The sequence below is a fragment of the Stenella coeruleoalba genome (assembly GCF_951394435.1).
Source record: "Stenella coeruleoalba genome assembly, chromosome: 13".
In the NCBI taxonomy this organism is placed as follows: Eukaryota; Metazoa; Chordata; class Mammalia; order Artiodactyla; family Delphinidae; genus Stenella; species Stenella coeruleoalba.
Window position 1 is genome coordinate 70,244,175 of NC_137159.1, and position 21,998 is coordinate 70,266,172.

General features: G+C 37.6%; 1 protein-coding gene across 1 annotated transcript in view; it reads left to right on the plus strand.

Moving 5' to 3' along the window:
- The window catches only part of ASXL2 (ASXL transcriptional regulator 2), a 129,700-nt gene that overhangs the window by 65,612 nt on the left and 42,090 nt on the right, over positions 1-21,998 (plus strand). Inside the window, exons 3-4 of the mRNA XM_079940094.1 lie at positions 11,323-11,431; positions 15,031-15,181. Coding sequence (XP_079796220.1) covers positions 11,323-11,431; positions 15,031-15,181 — 260 coding nt within the window. The remainder of the gene's footprint in view (positions 1-11,322; positions 11,432-15,030; positions 15,182-21,998) is intronic.

A 21,998-nucleotide genomic window follows, 5' to 3' on the forward strand; every position in this document is an offset into this window, starting at 1 on the left:
GTGTGTGTGTGTGTGTGTGCACATGCACATACACACACACACACACACACTAGGAAATAAAGAGTCATATCGTTTGGCTGCGCTCAGTCCCAGTTCTTTTTTTTTTTTTTTTGCGGTATGCGTGCCTCTCACTGCTGTGGCCACTCCGCGGCATGTGGGATCCTCCCGGACCGGGGCACGAACCCGTGTCCCCTGCATTGGCAGGCGGACTCCCAACCACTGCGCCACCAAGGAAGCCCCCAGTTCATTTATTTTTACATTAAAATGTAAGAATATGTGCTTACGGAAACTTCCACTTTTTTTTTTTTGTATCACCAGCACTTACCCCCATGCAGTTACACGGTAGCTATTCTGTAAATGTTCAATGAATGAGAAACCAAGTTCGCTTCTTTTCCACATCATCTTTTTTTAAAAACTTTATTGAGGTGTAAAGTACATACCATAAATTTCACCCATCTTAACTGTACAGTTCAGTGATTTTTAGTAAATTTACTGAGTTGTGCAACTAACACTGTAATCCATCCCCAGTAAGATTTTTCATACGTGTATACAGTTAATACTAGTTCCCACTGCCAGCCTCTAATCTACTTTCTGTGTCTGTAGATTGCCCATTTCTGGACATCTCATATAAATGGAATCATATAATATGTGGTCTTTTGAGGTTAATCCATGTTGTAGCACTTACTAGCACTTCATGCTTTTTCATTGGTCCATATTGTTTTTATAGACTTCTTATATATATTACATATTTTTAACTTTTTATTTATTCATTTGGGTTATTAATTTTAGACTTAAAAGTTGCAAAAGCAGTACAAAGAATTTTATATAACTTTACCTAGATTCCACAAATGTTAACATTTTATATACTTTATCTATCTATCTATCTAGTTTGTGTTACTGAAATGTCTGAGAATTGTAGACATGCTGCCCCATTCACATTTAAACACTTGAGTATACTTTCTAAAGGCAAGTATATTCTTTTACATAACCACAGTGTAACTATCAAAATCTGGATATTAATATAATATTACTTTCTAATCAACAGGCTTTATTTAAGTTTGATAATTCTTCCACTGATGTCCCAATCCAGGATCACACATTGCATTTACATTTAGTTTTCATGTATCTTTACAGTCTCCTTTAATGTGGGAACATTCTTTTAGTCTTTGTCTTTCATGAGCTTGATATTTTTGAAGAGTTCAGACCAGCTATTTTGTAGACTGTCCTTCAGTTTGGATATATCTGATGTTTACTCATGATTAGATTCAGGTTGTACGTTTTTGGCAGGAATGTCACAGAAATGATATGTCATTTTCACTACATCATATCAAAAAGTGTGTGGTTTCAGTTTATCCCATTATTGGTGTTGATTACGCCAGTCCCTTATTTTATGTGATGTCTGCCAAGGTTCTCCACTATAAAGATATGATTTTTTCCCCCTTTGTAATTAACATCTTGTGTGTGGAGGGAGATACTTTGAGACTGTGTAAATATCTTGTTTCTCATTGTATCTTTGCCCACTGGTTTTAGCATCTCATTGTTAGTTATCTGTTGCTGCTTAACAACATTATCATAGATTTAGGAGCTTAAAACAACACACATTTATTATCTCAGTTTCTGTGTGTCGGCAGTCTGGGCGCATGGTTTTACTGGGTTCTCTGCAAGGCTGCAGCCAAGGTGTTGGTTCTTATCTGAAGGCTTAATTGGAGAAGGAACCACTTCTAAGCTAGGTGGTTGTTGGCAGGTTTCAGATCCTTGGGGTTTATCAAAATGGGGTGATTCAGTTCCTTGCTGGCTGTTGGCTAGAGGCTGCCATGGGTTCTTTGCCACTTGGGCCTCCCCAACCTGTATACTTCCTTAAAGCCAGCAAGGGAGAGTCAGAGTCACTTTGCAAGGATACTGCAGTCTTTCTCGTAACGTAGTCACTGTTCTGCCTGCTCTGCTGTATTCTGTATTGGTTAGAAGCAAGTCACAGGTTTCACCTACATCAAGGGGAGGGGATTACACAGGGTATACCAGGAAGTGATGATAATTAGGGTCATTTTAGAGTATGTCCACCACAACTTCCACTGATAATACTTGCCTGCAGTGTGGTGGCCACATATGGTGATTTTCTAATTCCATCGTTTCTTCTTTGTTAGTTGGAATTACATGCAAAGAATTCTCCCCCATTCATTGATTTGTTCATTTATTTATATTAGTATGAACTCATAGATTCTTCTCTTATTCTGTGGGTTATTATTTTCTACTATATTCATTTATTTTATTGCTTAAGTAGAAAGTAACAGTTTAATCCCTACACAAACAGCATTAAGAGAAGTCTTTAGCATGGGTGCCTAAACAGATTTGTAGTATAATGAATCATTTATCAAACATACTTTAGATTAAAGGTAAATTTTAACATGTAAGCTGTTCTGTCATAGGTTTGCAAAGCCTTTGTAATTCTATTTGAAAATATACTTCGATGTAACAAACTTTTCGCGTTATTATCAAAATGTCATGATTGCATTTATATTGATATTCTTCAAGGGAATAGCTGATTTTCCCCCTAACAATCATTACCCTATAATTGAAATAATTACAAGTTTTGGTGATACAATCTAAACATACTCATTCTAAAACCACTGAATCCTCCCAGCCCCTTCATCTTTGGCTTGTCTCTTGATCTTTAAATGTTATATATAGGTATCCCTATTCTTTGCATTTGTGGGCATCTGTGACTGACTCTCTTTTTGAGTGTGTCTCTTCTTGTACAAAATACTTGGTCAACAAATACCTTGCTATTCATTGTGTCTTTTCTCTTTGGAAGTCTTGCACTTCAGTCTATATATAGTCTCCCTGCCCCCTTACCTGCTGTTCTAATTTTTGTTTTGTTTTAAATAGCATGCCCTGTGAAAAGGAAGTGATTTTGAAAAAGAGCCTTACTCTGTTTCAGAAGTTATATTGTTTTAGTAATTTATTCATATATTTTGGACTGTTTAATATTTTTGTAAAAATGATTCCTGATGACCAAAAAAAGGTCAATCAGTAATGAAAAAAATGTACACTAGAAAAGTATCCTGAAATTCACTAGCCAGGACTAACCACTGTTTATTGCATTTAATTGAAGAAACTAAGAAAATTGCTAATTTTTTCACTGAAGATTATAAATATACTTCATTTAGGATATTAATTCCTAAATAATCTCTGAAGTTGAGGGAAAAGAAAATAGAAAAATTCTGAAGGTGTGTTGTCATTTTTAAAATGAAAGTTGAAAAAAATAGAAAGCATTTGCATTTCTCTTATATCACTATAATTGCAGCTGTTTACTTTTTTTTCTCTAAACATTTCTCCATTCCTGAATTTTTTTATTTCTTTGTTGGCTAGATTTAAGTTTATGGGTGGTCTTTTCCCTGAGTTTTCATGGGCTTAATATCATTCTGTTGCTTCTTTGTTTGAATGACATCTTGGCTGGATATAAATTTTTTACTGTCCGGTATTGAGTATTGCTAAGAAGGCAGATGTTCCTTGCATTATACAGGGCTTATCAGTTTTTGCTGCGTAAGTCTTAATCTCAGTGGTTTATAACAACGAATAGTTCCTTTTCTTCTTCACGTCTTTAGAGGAGCTGGGGCTCAGTTATTGTTGCCTAGGCTTGGCTCTAGGCTGTGGGTTCTCTGTTCTCCTAGAATCAGTGGCCTGCTCTTGTGGCAGTCAGGAGTAAGTCAGACTATGCAACCACATGTTAGCTGCTGTTTCTGTCATTTCTGTTATCATTTCATTGATCAAGTCTTACGGCCAAGCCCAACATCAGTGGGGCAGGGAAATAAATATATTTTCTTTACTGTAAGGTGGCATGATACAGGGAGTGAATGATGAATTAAAAACAGTAATTCATTTTGCCACTTTTGCTTTTCATGCCTAGGTCTCAGCTTGATTCTTTCTTAGTCCTTGAAGTTTAAGATTTAGAAAAAAGTTAAGATAAATATTTCTGAGTATCTTGGGTGCTTGAGTTCGTCTGTACAGGTTTAGTAGCACTTTGCCTCTTCTTATTCAGTATACACTGTGTATTCATAAACATATTTTCTCATTGGTAGGAGAGAGTTGTCACCTTTGAATATCCTACACTTTTCTTCTGCATCCTTTTCATATCTCTGTCAATATGAATGCTTTCGACCTAGATGCTTTGTCAGTTAAGGTATTTTCAGTTGTAAATAACAGGAAATGCAATGTAAACTGGCTTAAACATCAAAGGAAATTAATTGTGTGATGTAAGTGAAGAAAACCTGGCAGAACTTGATCCAGGTGCTCTGGCAGTTTGATCAGTTTCTCAGCTCTGCTTCCTTCATTTTTGTTCCATTTTCATCAGGCTCATCCATCATAGTTGCAGAATTGTTTGTAGGTCCTGGAGCCTATATGCTTTCGGGTTTGAATACAGAAGAGAAGAGAGAATCTGCTTCCCAGAGCTTCAGTGAAATCACATGCTGTTGAATCTGGCTGGCCCACAATGGAGTCACATGTTAAATTAAAACTTTTTCCTTACAATATATGTAGTTATAAATGATATATATTTAGGAAAAGTATTGGATTCTATATGACATTGGCATGGCTTCCTTAAACAGGGTACATTGAGGCTGAAATCTGAAGAGTGAATTAATTGGAGCTTGCTAGGAGAAAAGGTGAGGGTTATCATTACAAGCAGAAGCATTAATTAGTACAAAGGCCAAGAAGTCAGGAGAATTGTAAGTTACAAAATGGAAAGAAGGCTAGAGTAGGCCAGAGTGGAGAGGGGGAAGGCGGGTCAGGTCACTTTGATAATTCTGGACTTCATTCTAAGAACATTGTTATATCATGGATGAATTTTAAGCTGGGCAGAGGTGGCACGATCATACTTGTTTTTATTTACTTATTATTATTATTTTTTCTTTTGGGTGGGTTGGTTGCTGTGCGCGGGCTTTCTCTAGTTGCGGCGAGCGGGGGCTACCCTTCATTGCCGTGCGCGGGCTTCTCATTGCAGTGGCTTCTTTTGTTGTGGAGCACAGGCTCTAGGTGCGCGGGCTCAGTAGTTGCAGTATGCGGGCCCTAGAGTGCGTGGGCTCAGTAGTTGTGGCATGTGCGCTCTAGGGCGCATGGGCTTCAGTAGTTATGGCACGTGGGCCCTAGAGTGCGCAGGCCTCACTAGTTGTGGCTCACGGGCTTAATTGCTCCGCGGCATGTGGAATCTTCCCAGACCAGGGATCGAACCTGTGTCCCCTGCATTGGCAGGCAGATTCTTAACCACTACACCACCAGGGAAGTGTCCCATGCTTGTTTTTAAAAGGTCACTCTGGCTTCAGAGTGGAGAATTGATGGGGGTGAGAGAAGTTACTGTCACTTGAGATAGGTAGGGAACACTGGAACATCATGAAACTGGAATGGGGGAGCAAGTTGTTAAGGTAACTACCACAGTTACTGAATCACTTCTCTGTGGCATACACTTTATATATGAATTGAGATTCTGCACAAATTACAGATTAGATGGTATTTCCTCAGTTTCACAGATGAGAAAATTAAGGGTGTTTACAGTGACTTGCCCATGGCCACACTCAGATATAAATTCACATTGGTATGAATACATAAATCTGGCTCTCTTGGCCACACAGTGATGTCTCTTTTCATGAGTTACTATGTTGTTTCCTCTGAGCAGTGTGATTATAGGCCTCAGGTCTTTTCAGCCCTGCTGGCTACTGCTAAGGAACCACTTTTACTGCAGAGAGAATTAAATAAGGCTGTTGACAGCATGACTGAAGTTACTTTTGTTCTTGGGCCTTGTGTATGTTTCCTTCATGGGGTAGATCAGCATAAAATTACAGCACTGCATTTGTTCCTTTCCTTGAGAGCTGGCCCCAACCCCTGCCCCAACGCCAGTCTCCTGAGCATGGACAAAAAAATTAAAAGCTAAATTATCTCATGATAGTTATGTAATATTTTGAGGTGTTCTTGTTTCAGCTGCTACAGGTGTCAGGACTTAAGCCCATATTATATTTACTTGACTTTACGTCAGTATGATCTCCTTAGTACCAGTGTTTTATCACTCATGAAGGTGATGCCTATTCCTTCAAGTTATTCAGTTATTTTTATTTCATTATATCATTCTGGAGTTACTTCCCTTGAAGGTATATTCCTGCCATCATGGGCAGTGTAGCCTATTTTACTTCTCTGCCATTGCTTCATTATTAATAAAAATAAACTCTGCAAGTATTCTCTGGTTTTTTATGTTTTCTTGAAATCAAATCTATATTATTGTTTTAAACAGTATAGTGTTCTGTGTGTATTGTGGGTTTTTCGAAACTTTATTTCCTTCAAAGGAAAATTACATTGGATTTGCAAGGAAAATATGATCGTGTCTGTATCTCTGTTACCACATCTTTTCACCAGATGTACATGTGTGCCATTTGCTTTCATTTTTATGGGTTTTACTGTAAGGAGTTTTTTTTTGTTTTGGTTTGATTGAGTTGGGATTTTTTTGTTTGTTTTTTTTGGCTTTTTGTTTGTTTGGTTTTGTTTTTGGTTCTAGGTACTAAGCCCTAGAAGAGATTGTTTCTTTCTCCTGACCTAAAGTACTTTATATATACACAAGCCTGTGTTCTCGATTCTATAATTCCAAAATCCAAAATGCTTGAAAAAGTTTTTTAGTCTTTTGGTAACAAACCTCATTTGTCAACAACACCTTCTCTTGAAACTGACATAAAACTATATGTAGTCTTTGTTTCTCCCACTTAGTGTGAATATTGATGTGTTTCACTGTGTTTGGTTATGGGATTGCTGCCACTAATCTCTGGTGATATTACATAGTATATGGCATATCATGTTGCCTTTCTAAAATCCAAACAGATTTTTATGTCTGAAACATTTGGCCTTAAGTGTTTGGGGTCAGGGATTGTGGACTTCGGTCTGTATTGGTAGCACTGGTTACAGGTGCTTGTGGCAGTTTATTCCCTTGTCTGTCTTTCCCATTAGACTTTGAACTAAGAAAGCTTTCCTCCTTGGCCCCACAGACCCTAGTTTATTGTGTACTTAGTAAACAGTACTAAACAGAGTTGGTACTTAATATTGAAATTGAATACCAAAAATTGGGGCAAAGCTTTACCCAGATAGGTTATTGAACTACAGATTATAGCATGTTTTCTTTTCACTTGATTATATGTTCTTTTTAAACAGTCTCTTTCCTGTTCTGCTTCTCTTTTCTTTCTTCTTACTGGAATCTTGGCTTCACCATTGACTAATCACTGTGTGATCTTGAACAGCTTACTTAACACCTCAATACATTCATTTGTTCATTTGTAAAAATGGTGTCATAATTTTGCTTACCTCAAAGGATTGTTGTGAGGGCTAACCAGAATGCTTCCTGGAATTTAGCAATCCTTTTGCTGTTAATGTTGCTGTTATTGATTCATATCCTGTTGGTTACCTTACTAACATATGGTGAACCATCCTCTTACTGACTTTGAGGTCATTTTTAGTGTTTTGACGCTTTTAACAATGCTGGAGTTAATCCTTGCATAGATGTCCATAAGTCTTTGTGGCCTTATTTTTGTAGGATAGATTGAAGTGGGAATGTTGCATCAGTGGCCCCTAATATTTTTAATTTTAGTGGATATTTGCGTGTTACTTTCTTAAGGCAGAATTGAGAAATGGGGGGGTGGGGTAGCAGTTTTCAGTCCCACCAACAGTCTATATAAGAGTGCTCATTTCCCCATAACCTTACCTGCAATGGATTTTATCAATTCGTTTTTAAAAAGTAATTATAAACTCATGGGAAATTATAAAAATAGTCCCATGGCTACCTCACCCCGCTTCCTCCAGTGGTAATGTCTTATATAACTACAGTACAATATCAAAACCAGGAAACTGACCTTAGTACAGTACTGCTAACAAAGACCTGAATATATTTGATTTTTACAAGTCTGACCAGTGGTGTCTCGGTTTCATTTGTTTTCCTTTAACCACTGTAAAGTTTGGGCAGCTTTTCATGTATTCTGTTGGCCATTTATATTGCATTTTCATATCCTTTATCCATTTTTTTCTAATTGGTTGTTTGTATTTTCCTAGAAAGCTCTTTTAGGTATGCTTGGTATAGTTTTGTTGATGATTTTTTTTCCTGTACAGAAATTTTTATTTAGTTATTAAGGTTTTCTTTTGTGGTTTGGGTTTTTTTCTCTTTTATGTAGAAAGGTTGCTCTATACTGCAGGTTATACTGTTTTCCTTCTACTTTTTATATTTTGGCCTTGAATCCATTTGGAATATGTTTTTATATAAGCTGTGAGAATTAAATAATTATTTAATTAATTATTAAATAAACTATTTTATTTAGGACTCTCTCGGTTGTTTGTGACTTAAAACCTCAACAAAATTCCAAAGGTGGGACTGGCTTAAGGCAAGCCTGGATACAGTGGCATAACTAATATTGCTAAAAAAAAGAATGTTGCTGTTTTCCTCTTTTCTCAGGTCTGCCTTTTTGGGTGTTGAGTTTTCCTCTATAATCCTTACCTAGCCCTTCCTTTCTCTCTCCTTTGTGTTGTTCCACCCAAATTCCAGATACTCCCCTCATGGTCGTATGACTGAAAGTCTTACGTATTATTTTCTCATACTTCTTAGGGGAAGAGAAAGATTCTCACCACAGGTGACCGTGTCATAACTCAGTCTTCTTCCTGCTGCACAGAAATAGTACCTTTTACATTTATTGTGATCTGTTTCTATATTTTCTATTTCGTTCCACCAGCAGTCTGTAAGAGTGAACATTTGCCTGTTTATCCTGTCCCAGAAACACATTGCTTCAATAAAACTCTAATTTAATTATTATTATTCAATAATTATTCAATTCAATAATTCATTATTCACTAATATTCTAATAATGTGCTTAGAGTACATTTTAATATCTTCTTAAGCAAGTCTCTCATCATTTATTTCCCAGAAATTTCTTGGCAATTTTTATATGTTTATTTGATACAAACTTGGGAGTTTTGACTAGAATGGCATTATGTGTATTTTTAACATGGAAATATCTAAATTAGAGAAACATAACTGAAAATCAGCCTGGAGATACTCAGTGTTTTTCTTTTTCTTTTTCTTTTTTTTTTTTTTGAGGTACGCGGACCTCTCACTGCCGTGGCCTCTCCCTTCGCGGAGCACAGGCTCCGGACACGCAGGCCCAGCGGCCATGGCCCACGGGTCAAGCCGCTCCATGGCACGTGGGATCCTCCCGGACCGTGGCACGAACCCATGTCCCCTGCATCGGCAGGCGGACTCCCAACCACTGCGCCACCAGGGAAGCCCTTCTTTTTCTTTTTAATTAATTAATTAATTAATTTTTATTTTTACCTCCGTTGGGTCTTTGTTGCTGTGTGTGGGCTCTCTCTAATTGTGGCGAGAGGAGCATACTCTTCGTTGTGGGGCGCAGGCTTCTCATTGTGGTGGCTTTTCTTGTTGCAGAGCACGGGCTTTGGGCAAGCAGGCTTCAGTAGTTGTGGCTTGTGGGCTCTAGAGTGTAGGCTCAGTAGTTGTGGCACACGGGCTTAGTTGCTCCGCGGCATGTGGGATCTTCCCGGACCAGGGCTTGAACCCGTGTCCCCTGCATTGGTAGGCAGATTCTTAACCACTGCGCCACCAGGGAAGTCCCTCTTTTTCTTTTTTTTTTTAATATTTTATTTATTTACTTATTTGATTGGCCTGGGTCTTAGTTGCGTCAGGCAAGCTCCTTAGTTGCGGCTCACGGGCTCCTTAGTTGTGGCATGCAAACTCTTAGTTACGGCATGCATGTGGGATCTAGTTCCCTGACCAGAGATCGAACCCAGGCCCCCTGCATTGGGAGCACGGAGTCTTAACCACTGTGCCACCAGGGAAGTCTCCTCATCATTTTCTTTAACAAAAGGTTTTCCTTTATTTTCTTTGTTGTCCTCCATCTTTTCAGTTTATTTTATTTTATTTATTTACTTATTTATTTATTTATGGCTGCGTTGGGTCTTCGCTGCTATTAGCGGGCTTTTTCTAGCTGCGGCGAGTGTGGAGCATGGGCTCTAGGTGCGTGGGCTTCAGTAGTTGTGGTACACAGGCTCAGTAGTTGTGGCTCGCGGGCTCTAGAGCGCAGGCTCAGTAGTTGTGGCGCACGGGCTTAGTTGCTCCGTGGCATGTGGGATCTTCCTGGACCAGGGCTCGAACCAGTGTCCCCTGCATTGGCAGGCGGATTCTTAACCACTGCGCCACCAGGGAAGTCCCCATCTTTTCAGTTTTTGACCCTCAGCACCTTCATAGTACCAAAAGACAGTGGTCCTGCTCTCTCCCACAGAGAACTCTTATCTTTAGATACCCAAGATATCTAGCAGCCTCTTCCAGTAGGCTTCTTTGGGTTATTGAGTAGTACCAGCAGAGAACTGAGATGGGAGATACGGAAATGTGCGAATAAGTTGCCTTATCCCTCAGATATTGTGAGTTGGTTTTTTTTTTTAAATTTAAGGATGCCACACATTTCCATTTATATTACTATAGGAAAATGAAATTGATTACAATTAGAAAGGAAAATGATATATGTATATTTTCAACAGATAATTTATTATATACCTAAAACTCTAGAAAATATGATAAATGTATATTAGAATTAGTAAACTTTTAACCAGGTTTCTACATAGAAGATGAATATTCCAAAGCCTGCTTTATGTCTTTTAAAGTGGTCTCATGATAGGTCTAAAGACCATCGTAATATAGATAACTATGGAATCATTATATTTTACACCTGACACTAATACAATGTTACATGTCAATGATATCTCAATTTAAAAAAAGGGAGCATGGAAATGTGTTCGTTCCATAACTCAGATTCAGTCTGGTGCAGCAGTATGCAGGGAGATTAATATTATTTATTTCTGTGTGTGTTTTCTTTTTCTTCCCTGTTTTACTTCTGGGCATTTAAGGCTTATGCTAAATGAAATAGATTAAAAAATGTTTTTTCAGCTTTATTGAGGTGTATTAACAAATAAAATTGTAAGTGAAATAGAATCTTTAGAGATATATTTGTGATGCTTCTGTGAGAGAAATTTGTCTTGACTGAAATGTTAGATGCTAAATTGGGATTAAGAAAATTATAGAATTATTTTTTCTTTAGATAACTGGGAAGGAATTTTACATCCATTTTCTCCATGGCAGCCTTTCTAGATTTATAGACTTTTTATAGTTTATAAAATGTGTTTATGTCAAATGAGTGTTGATTTGTTAATTTTATCTTAATTCAGTGTTACATAGGATATTCAGAGACAGAAACTAATCATTGTGTTCTCTCTCTCTCTCTCTCTTTTTTTTTTTTTTGGCAGTGGAACTTCCCCTCTTGCATGCCTGAATGCAATGCTGCACACAAACTCCCGAGGTGAAGAGGGCATCTTCTATAAGGTTCCAGGTAGAATGGGAGTGTATACTTTGAAGGTAAATATTTTTGTTTGGGAGTCATTTTAAAAGTGAAAACAGGAAGTAACTACGTGTAATGAATAATACTTCCATCATAGAGACAGAATTCTGTTCTTGAAGAGCTTATTTTCAGGAAGAGGTAAAATTTTCAATCCTGTATCCAATACATTTTTTTTTTTAATTACTCTGTAACCATCTGTAGGTAGATTGGAGAAGTAACTTCATTTTTCATTCTTTGCCATAGTTTTTTTTTTTTTTTCATTCTTTGCCATAGTATTTTTTTGAAAGGATGAAATGAAAATGACTTCCAGTGACTTTTAAAGGGTGTCACATATTTAAATAATAATGAGTATTACTGTGGAGTATACAGCCTTGATGCTTTATATTACTTTCTGATTTAATTCTCCATTACAATTCAGAGTTGTGTTTATTATTCCTTTATTATGATAGAGAAAGCCAAAGTTCAGAAGATTGGATTTTCTTGCTCAGTGTTGGCCAGATAGTATCAGAACCAGAATATGAATCCATATCTGACTGAATTCCCATGTTCTTTTACCATAACAGGCTTGCTAAGTTCTAATTTCTGCACTAAAAAGGGACCTTGACTTATCAGTGTCCTTTCGGTTACAAACAGAAAAACCAACTCAAATGAGCTTGAGTGAAACAGAGAAGTTATTAGTTCACATAACTGAAAATTCTAGGGAAACTCAGCCTGAATTCGGGAGCTCAAATGATTGTCATCAGGGATGGGTCTCTCCGCTTTCTTTTGGCTTCAGTCTCAGGCAGGCCCTCTCCTCATGGTACATGACTTCACTCCCAGCCCCCACCCTGCAATCTGTAAGTCTGGAGAGAAGGAGTCTCAGGAACTGAAGCCGGAGCCCTTTAGTTAGTTCTGATGTGGCTTAATTGGTTTGGCTTGGCCCATGTGCCTATACCAGAATGATTGCCGTTACCAAACATATGGAGTCTTCTGATTGGCCACTCTTAAGTTCATGATCACCCTTGATGTGAAAGTGTGGTTAAGCCCTCTCAAGCCTGATGAATTGAGGCAAGGGTTGTTTCCCAAAGAAAATTTATCAGCAGAAGGAGAATTAATGCTTGGCATGCAATGACTATGTCCATGTGTATGTGGGACTCTGTCCCCTCTTACCTTTTTAGTTTTGGCTGTAGTCATCTCTGTGCTCACTGGTTGTGTGTAGCCCACTAACATTAAAAAGATCTAACTTACCCATAATACCTCCTTTTAAAACACCTTGTTGAACTTCACAGGGTTACAGGGATCTAGTCCCACATAGAGCTTTCTGTGTTTCTTTTAGGTTTTAGTTGTTCTAGACCTTCTGTATTGTTAATAACATTTATTAAATGCCTATTCTATACCTGACACTGTAGAGGCTATAAAGAAGGATAAACTATGGTCCCTGATCTCTTGCAGCTCACATAGTTACTGAAATAATAGCATGCTCACAAAACACACAGTGCTGTAAAGTACTGTGAGAGCATAGAGAAGTAAAGATGAACCTCGAATAAAGGGATCTGGAAGATTTAGTTTGTTTTTCTGTTGTTTTAAAGTTGTAAAATTTGAGTTGAACTTTGGCCGATAAATAATGGAAGGAAGGGCCTTCCAGGACAAGAGAATAGCTTAAGCAAAGGCACAGATAAAAGGATTCAGAATGGATTTGAAAGTAAATTGGAGTGGTTAGACCATAATCTGTGTGTGGGCTAGTGTGGTGAGGAGTCAGGATGGGGTAAATGTTAGGTGAAGAACAAACTTTGGAGGCTTTTGAAAACCTGACTGAGCGGTTAAGAAAGAGAAGGAGGGAGGGTAGGTATGTGTTGAGGAAACGGCAGAGGTTTTTTTGGAGAATAGCATGATCAAATCATGTTTAGGAAGATAATTCAAGTAGGATACACTTAAGAGTAAAGCAAGAAAATTTGTCAAAAGGATGGTTATGATTGTTTGGAAGAGATAATTGGCCTAAACTGTGAGAGTGGTGAAAGAGATGGAGGCAAGGAACATTAGAGAAATGAAACGTAAACTATTTGGAGTGGGTAAAAGAAGGGGTGCAGTGATTCTAAGATTTGGGGCATGAGTTGATCCTGGAGGGATCACAAGTTTAAGAAGACAGTTAGGGGGGGCTTCCCTGGTGGCTCAGTGGTTGAGAGTCCACCTGCCGATGCAGTGGACATGGGTTCGTGCCCCGGTCCGGGAGGATCCCACATGCCGCGGAGCGGCTGGGCCCGTGAGCCATGGCCGCTGAGCCTGCGTGTCCAGAGCCTGTGCTCCGCAACGGGAGAGGCCACAACAGTGAGAGGCCCGTGTACCGGGAAAAAAAAAAAAAAGAAGAAGACAGTTATATTTGTATTTAAAGTGCGTGTTGAACTTACAGATCAAGAGGTCTTGTTTGCAACTATATAAAAGTTTCCTGTATTTTGAAGGAAAGGATATGTATTTTAAGAAAGTGTATAACATGTGAAATGGCACTAGAGTATAAACGTAAGTGGAAAAAAACAGTTCCTTATTAGATCAGAGGTTACTATCTTGACTGTAATGTTGTGAGTACTAGTTATAGGTAGGAGGGTCATGTGTCAGAATTACTTTTTATCTGATTATAAAAATAAATTATGTGGGCAAACAAAAAATATATTGAGAAGAAAAAAGAATCATCCATAGTTTTATAACTCAGAAATAACATTCACTAATGTGTTTATTTATATGTATATATTTCACATACTACATAAATACATAGTAGCTAATATTTATTGAGCTCTTATCATATGCCAGGCCTTGTTCTAAGCATCTTATATTTATTAACTCATTTAATTTCAGAATGATCTTTTAAGGTAGGTACTGTCACCCCATCTTATAGACAGGGAAACTGAGGCATGAGAGTTTAAGACTTTGACCAAGGCTGCATAATTAGGAGAAGATAAAGCCAGAATTCAAACCCCCAAAGTCTTAATTTCCTAGTTCTTGATCTTACAACTACCTTGTTATATCTCTCACATACTGTGGCTGACACAGGTGTCCTTTCTGATTAGCATTCTCACTGTCCAGTGCAGAAACCAAAGATTCGTGTGATTTTTTTTTTTTTTTAAACCATTCCTTTTGTGTTTGACTCTTGCTACTTACCAATTTTTGGAACCAGTTAGATTCAAATAATGCACTATCACTTGCTATCCAGACTTTTTATAATACGTAATGGTACTTACATACACACAAATATATATATATATATATATATATATATATTACATGGATGATGGGTGTACATACATTTTTAAAAATTGTTATTATATAGATTTTATCCTGAACATTTCATCATTTACCTGGATTTAAATATACCAAGTTTTTTGTCCAATTTAAGCCTCTGTGTTGTGCCTGCATAAGATTGTCATGTATATTTTTTATCTTTGAGTATGGATGGAAGCATTAACTAATTTGACCCAAAGAAGAGAGATGACAGGAATTCAGAAATTATAGCTGGTTCTGCTACTGAATTTTATGATACTAAAAATTAATCAGCACAATTAAAAGTCACAACAATGCATATCAGAAATTTAATTCCTATTTGCTGAAATGGTAATGATTAATCCTAATTGGATGCCTACATTTTCAGAAAGATGTGCCGGATGGGGTGAAAGAGCTATCAGAAGGTTCAGAAGAAAGCAGTGATGGTCAGTCAGATTCCCAGAGTTCTGAGAACAGCAGCAGCAGCAGTGATGGTGGCAGCAACAAGGAGGGAAAAAAGAGCAGGTGGAAAAGGAAAGGTAAATCCACCTGATCCCTCCATAAAGTACTGAATGCTGTAGGACAAATGCCCTTGTTAATAGTTCCTCTTTTTCTAGACCCCACGTCAGTTAGTCTCTTTCCCTTACCAGTTAGATCAGTACTGTCCCGTGGAATTTCCTGCAGTGATGGAAGTGTTCTGCATCTACGCTGTCCAACTCAACAAAGTAGCCACTAGCTACATGTGTCTTTTGAGCACTTGAAATATAGCTAGTGTGACAGAGGAACTGAATTTGTAATTTTATTTTAACTAAAATTTAAATAGCTACATGTGGCTAGTGGCCATCACATTGGATAACATGGCTCTGGGTTTTACCGGGGTTTATTTTTAGCTCTTGGCTGCCCGTAGCCTTTTTTAGGATGCTCTTATTTTATTTACCTCTCTAATGCTTTCTTTTAAAATTTGAGGACTTAATTGCTCTAAGAACTCTCTCCTTACTAGGAAAGCAATGCTTTTCATTTCTACTGGCAAAGACTAAATTTAGTCTGATGGTCTTTGCTCTCATCTCCTGCTTGGTTTCTGCTTCATAGCTTACCCAAAAACTTTCTTTAGGGAATAATATCTTTGTTGCTGCAGCTTCCCTGGGATGAATTTTCCACTTAAGGATACATTTTATTACCTCTTCTTCTAATTATTTGTAACTCCTTGTCAAGAGTCTTTTTGAAGAGGGCAAATCGTTTTTATCCCAATATTGATAAATTTAGCCATACATGGCGGGGCAGATTTTAAGCCAGCTCATGCTGGTTCCTTTATAAGGACTGATATAGTGATATTCCAGAGCAAAATAGACATCCAGGAGTTTCCCTAGCTTGGATGACCTCTTACGTTTGAGTCATAGGTGAGTTGCCTTTGGATCTAGAAGGTAGAGTGATGCTTGTTGGAATACTTGACTCATTAATTTTAAGTACCTCTAGAACTATTGATTTTGAACTATAACAGAAAAATCATCTTCTTTATTATCATTTCTGTGTTAATGTGTGTGCTACTCCTGGAGAAGATTTAGGTAATTGGTGACATTATCTGTGCTCTCTCATACAGCTACTACACTTGCAAGTTGGGCAAATTTTGAAACCAGAGGATCCTAGCTTTAAGATCACAACCACTTAGAGAGCAGCTCAGACATCATGTGTTAGGAACAAATGGAATAAAGGCAAGGCAAGGTTGGGACCTGTGACATATTCTTGATATGTGTTTTTTAAAGTAATTCCTGTCAGTAGTGAAAGGAAATGTGTCCAGGACTTTACGTTTCTCAGAGTGTACTAAAGACCTCTGTTTTTGGAAGGATGGAGCCAAAAGTATTAAGGGCTCTGTCTCTCCTCAGCTTCTCCCCAGTTTAAATTTTTCTTTTTAAGTTTGGGAATTGTTGATCTAGGATTAGGAACCAAGCCAAGTCATCAGGCAAGAGAGACAGCTAGATTCATAATTTCTGGATGTGGCTGGAAACAGGGAAGTCGATACTAAAGGAGGTCAGACTAGTAAACTGGGAACAAAACCTTGGTTGTGGAAGTCTTTGCTTTTCAGTAGCTCATATGCTGCAGTGGCTGTTTGTTTTTGTTTTTTTAACATCTTTATTGGAGTATAATTGCTTTACAATGGTGTGTCAGTTTCTGCTTTATAACTGCAGTGGCTGTTTGAAGTAGTGGTTGTTACGTGGTTGTGAAAGGCTCTCTCTAAATGTATTATGATACGGGAGGATTTAAAATAACAATAGAACCCCATTGTCTGTAGCTTAATGGGTAGATTAAAATAGTATAACCTTGCCCCACCCTTGGCATAATAATAGAAGATATTAACAGCAAGGTACCAGCAAATTCAAAATTGTGGTCCACATAAACTATTTTTGAACTGCCTCTGATTCATTCTTCTAGAAATTGTCACAATATTACTTAGCCTCAGTTTACATTAAGATGAGATGTTCAGTAAAGATCTTTTCTGATTGTAGCCTATTAAACTAAGTATAGAATGGCCTTTATGTGGTGTTTGGAAGGTGGAGATGAGAGGTGCACATGATGGCATATGGACATGCTAACTACTCTAGCAGCTCTCATAGTCTTCAGAAATGGATAAATGCTGAGCTAGCAATAATGAAGAATGATTTAGTCTCTCATAGGATGTGCTTCTCTCATTCATGGGTCATGCATATGACATAGGCATAGAAATGTAGAATTTTAGGTTTATATTATATATTTATGAATGTTTTTGTAGTCCAGTGCAAGTTAAAATGGAAAACTTGTAGTTAGCAGTGATAGTAGCAGCGTGCTGCACAGCAGTTCTAAGTCAGTTGCAGTTAATAAAGGTAAAACAAACTAAATGCGCCTATTCCTTTTTCTTATTTAGGGCTTTTACTCTCAATCTGACATCACTTTATTTCAAATGCATTGTAAGACAGGAAGAACACTGAGATGGTATCAAAACCCACTTCCTTTTATGTACAAAAATAAAGAGCTCTGACAGCAAAACTGATACTTCTAGTTGGAAATGGATAGAAACTCTTGATATAGGTATACCTTTTAGCCAGATAGGGACAGAGAATAGAACTTTGAAATTCAGTCCAATGTTAACACTGGTTTATTGATTTCTGTGTAAGGTGGAAGAACTTAGAAGTTTGTAGTTCTGGTTCCTAATTTTCAGACAGGAAACAATGTTCAGAGACGAGCTTTTTGGAATTCCAATCCAAGGTAAGATGGAATAACGCCAGAAAAATGATTAAAATCAACTTTTCTGTTGCTTTTTTGTAGGACTGTAGCTAAGTGAAGTCTCTGCCTTTCCCCTAAAATATAAATACTGCAGCATGAAGCAACTGCAAAAGCATTATTTTTATCTTCTGAAAAAAGTTTTGTTAAATTTTGGTCTGCTTTCAAAATGTCAAAAAAAAAATTAAGTGAAATATGCTTTTTCACTTATAAGGTGTTACTAATTCTTTCCAGGAACATGAGCTCATGTTAATTTTACTGCTTCAGGAATTTGATACATAGTGTGTTTGGAGTTACTTAAAATACCGTAGACCTGTCTGCCCTCTAACAGCATTTATATATGTGTTAAGTTACTGAATAGTGATGATTATATAGAGAGAGAAATGTCACCTTTAAAAAGTATACTGGAGAGAAAAACTCCTTTGGGCAAAGTTAACTTACATGGTGAGAGACCTTTGGGAGAGATGCTCTCTTCTCTCCTGGGGTGATTAGTGTCTGAGTTGGAGGTTTTAGCTTTGTCATGTATTAAAGACAGCTACACTACTAGGACTTGGATAGTTAGGGTACCCAGAAGCAAGGGAAGGTGTTCAGGTAAGGCCTCTTCATCTTTGGTTAGGGGACTGTTTGAATGTAATCAGGAGCCACAGCCTGCTCAGTTTGGAGTAGACTGTACTTGGTGTGAGGAGAAGGGATTTAGAACTAAAACCGTCTGTTACTTCTGGAAATGAAGTTCCTCTAAAGAAAGACTACTGTGAAAATAAAACTCTCCCTTAAGAGAAGGATTGCTGTTTTTGACCATGCACTCTTTCAACTATTAATCCTTCAACTATATAAAGCTCAATTTCAATTTTGATATTACTGCTCCATTATTTCTGATAGTGTCTCTAATACTTCAGAGGGGCCCATTGAATGTCTTCAGGAGAAACTAAAATGCTAAGTCAGAGATTATTTACTAAAGCTTTTAATTCAAATGCATCTAATATGAATAGTCCATTACCCTTTTGACCTTGTTCAATATGTTAATCATTTGTTGAAATGGAAAATTCCCAGTGCTATAATGTATCTGAAAGATGGTACCTTATGATCTTATACTCAGGGGATGGTACATATGTATCCAACAGCCTGAAACTACTTCCAGTAAACTGTGTAAAACTGGCTTTAATAAGCCTCAGTTCTAAAATTTGTTTCAAATATTTTTCTGAAAACTCTTAAATTTGAGTTTAAAAAGATCTCTACTAGGTCGCTGTTTGGTTTTTGTGTGTGACATTTTTGGTTTTTTAAATCAAATAATGAGTGCTTTTGATCAGAACTTGTTAATCTTTTGTTATGTCTATATGTTTATATGAAAGCAAGCATTTTTGTTTCTAATCAGATACTAAATAAGTTCTTAAATGAGTGCTTTTGACTCTGTTGCGCCATTCACATTGGAGGACTAGTAGTTCAGGATATAATCTTGAGAACTGTTGTTTAAGCAGTTAGTTTATTTGCAGAACCAAAGAGTTTTAAGCTCTTTGGTTTTCAGGAGTTTTTGGTTCTTTTGGCTCATCTCATTTCCATGTAAATTTTAGAATCAGCTAGTCAGTTTTCACATGCCCCGCTCCCATTAACCTGCTAGGATTTTGGTCGGGATTGCATTAAAACTGTATGTCATGGGCTTCCCTGGTGGCGCAGTGGTTGAGAGTTCATCTGCCGATGCAGCGGACACAGGTTCGTGCCCCGGTCCGGGAAGATCCCACATGCCGCGGACCAGCTGGGCCCGTGAGCCATGGCCGCTGAGCCTGCGCGTCTGGAGCCTGTGCTCTGCAACGGGAGAGGCCACAACAGTGAGAGGCCCGCGTACCGCCAAAAAATAAATAAATAAATAAAAAATTTTTTTTCCTTGTGATGAGAACTTTCAGGGTGTACTTTCTTAACTTTCATGTATAACATACAGTGGTATTAATTGTATTTATCATGTTGTACATTACATCCCTAGTACTTATTTATCTTCTAACTGGAAGTTTGTACCTTCATCAGTCCCCGCAACCTCCCCACCTCTGGTAATCACAAATCTGATCATTTTTTCTATGAGTTTGTTTTTGAAGTATAGTTGACCTACAACACTGTCAGTTCCTGGTACAAAACATAGTGATTCCATATTTCTGTATTTCAGAATGATAACCATGATAAGTCTAGTTGTCCTCTGTCACCAAAGATATTATACCATTATTGACTGTATTCCCCATAGGGTAGGATATATTACATACCTGTGGCTCATTTATTTGGTAACAAAGTTTGTACCTCTTAATCTGCCTCACCTGTTTCTTTCTTCCCCTCACCACCACTCTCCCCTCTGGCAACCACCTGTTTGTTCTCCATATCTGTGGGTCTGTTTCTGGGTTTTTTTGGGTTTTTTTTGTTTTTTTTTTGGCCACAATGCACAGCTTACAGGATCTTAGTTCCCTGACCAGGGATTGAACTTGGGCCACGGCAGTGAAAGTGCCAAGTCCTTACCATTGGACTGCCAAGGAGTTCCCATTCTGTTTCTGTTTAGTTTTGGTTGTTCATTTGTTTTGTTTTTTAGGTTCCACATATAAGTGAAATCATACAGTCTTTGTCTTTGTTCTTCTGGCTTCATTTAGTATAATATGCCCTCTGGATCCATCATTGTTGCCACACATGGTGACAAGATTTCATTCTTTTTTATTGCTGAGTAATGTGCCACGTTGTGTGTGTGTGTGTGCATGTGCTGTGTGTTTGTACGTACATGCATACATACATAGCACATCTTCTTTATCCATTCATCTGTTGGTGGGCACTTAGATTGCTTCCATATCTTGGCTGTTATAAATAATGCTGAAGTGAACATAGGGGTGCATATATCTTTCCTGATTATGTTTTTGTTTTGTTTGGATAAATACCCAGGAGTGGAACTGCTGGATCATGTGGTAGTTCTATTTTTAATTTTTTGAGGAATCTTTGTTCTGTTTTTCCATAGTGGCTGCACCAATTTACATTCCCACTAACAGTACATGAGGGTTTCGTTTCTCCACATCCTCGCCAGCACTTGTTATTTGCTGTCTTTTTGATGATAGCTGTTCTGACAAGTGTGAGGTGATATCTCATTATGGTTTTGACTTTCATATCTTTGATGATTAGTCATGTTAAGCATCTTTCCATGTGCCTGTTGGCCAGCTCTGTGTCTCCTTTCAGGGCTTTTAAATAGTAAGTGGAAGCAAGCCTACTTTGGGAAGAGTTACTGCCTTCTCTCAGAGTTGCTGACTGTAAATACAGCATCCAGGGACTTGCATTCTTGGCATACCCAGCAAGTACTTGTAGCAACACTGAGGGATTGCCTCTCCCAACATTGATATTGTATCCAGCAACATTTCTAAATTATTTTCTAATCTAATGGTTTATATATAGGTTTATTCTTAGGATTGTCCACATATGCAAACATGTGATTTATGAGTAGTGGCAGTTTTATTTTTTTGCCATGTTATACTGGCTAGGGCTTCCAGTAAAGGGTGACATAGGAGTGGTAATGTCAATCATCCTTTTCTCTATATTTATAAGGTAAAGTTTTGAATATTATGCCATTTTAAGAATGATGTTGACTACAGTAGGTTATTGTAGACAATCTTTATTAGATGAAGTTAGTTCCTTTCTATTTGTAGTCTAAGAGATTTTATAACAAACAGTTGTTGAATTTTATCAGTTGCTTTTCCTTCATCTACTATTTCAGTAGATATATTTTTTTCCTTTATTCTGTTAATGTGGTAAATTATGTTGGAACTCTCATATATTGCTGGTGGGAGTATAAATCGGTACAACCACTTTGGAAAACTGTTTCTCCGTATATACTATAGTTGAACATGCATCAGAATCACCTGGAGAGCTTATTATGATGCAGATTCCTGGGCCCCACCTTCAGAGTTTCTGGTTCAGTAGATCTGGACTGGGATCTAGTAATTTGCATTCTAACAGATTTTTAGATAGTTATGGTTTTGTTCTTGGTACAACACCTTAGAAACCGCTGGTTAAGACATTGTAGTAATAAGAGCAAAAGACTAGAAATTACCAAAACAAGAGTCTAGCTGAAGAAATTATGGTACATCTGCCAGT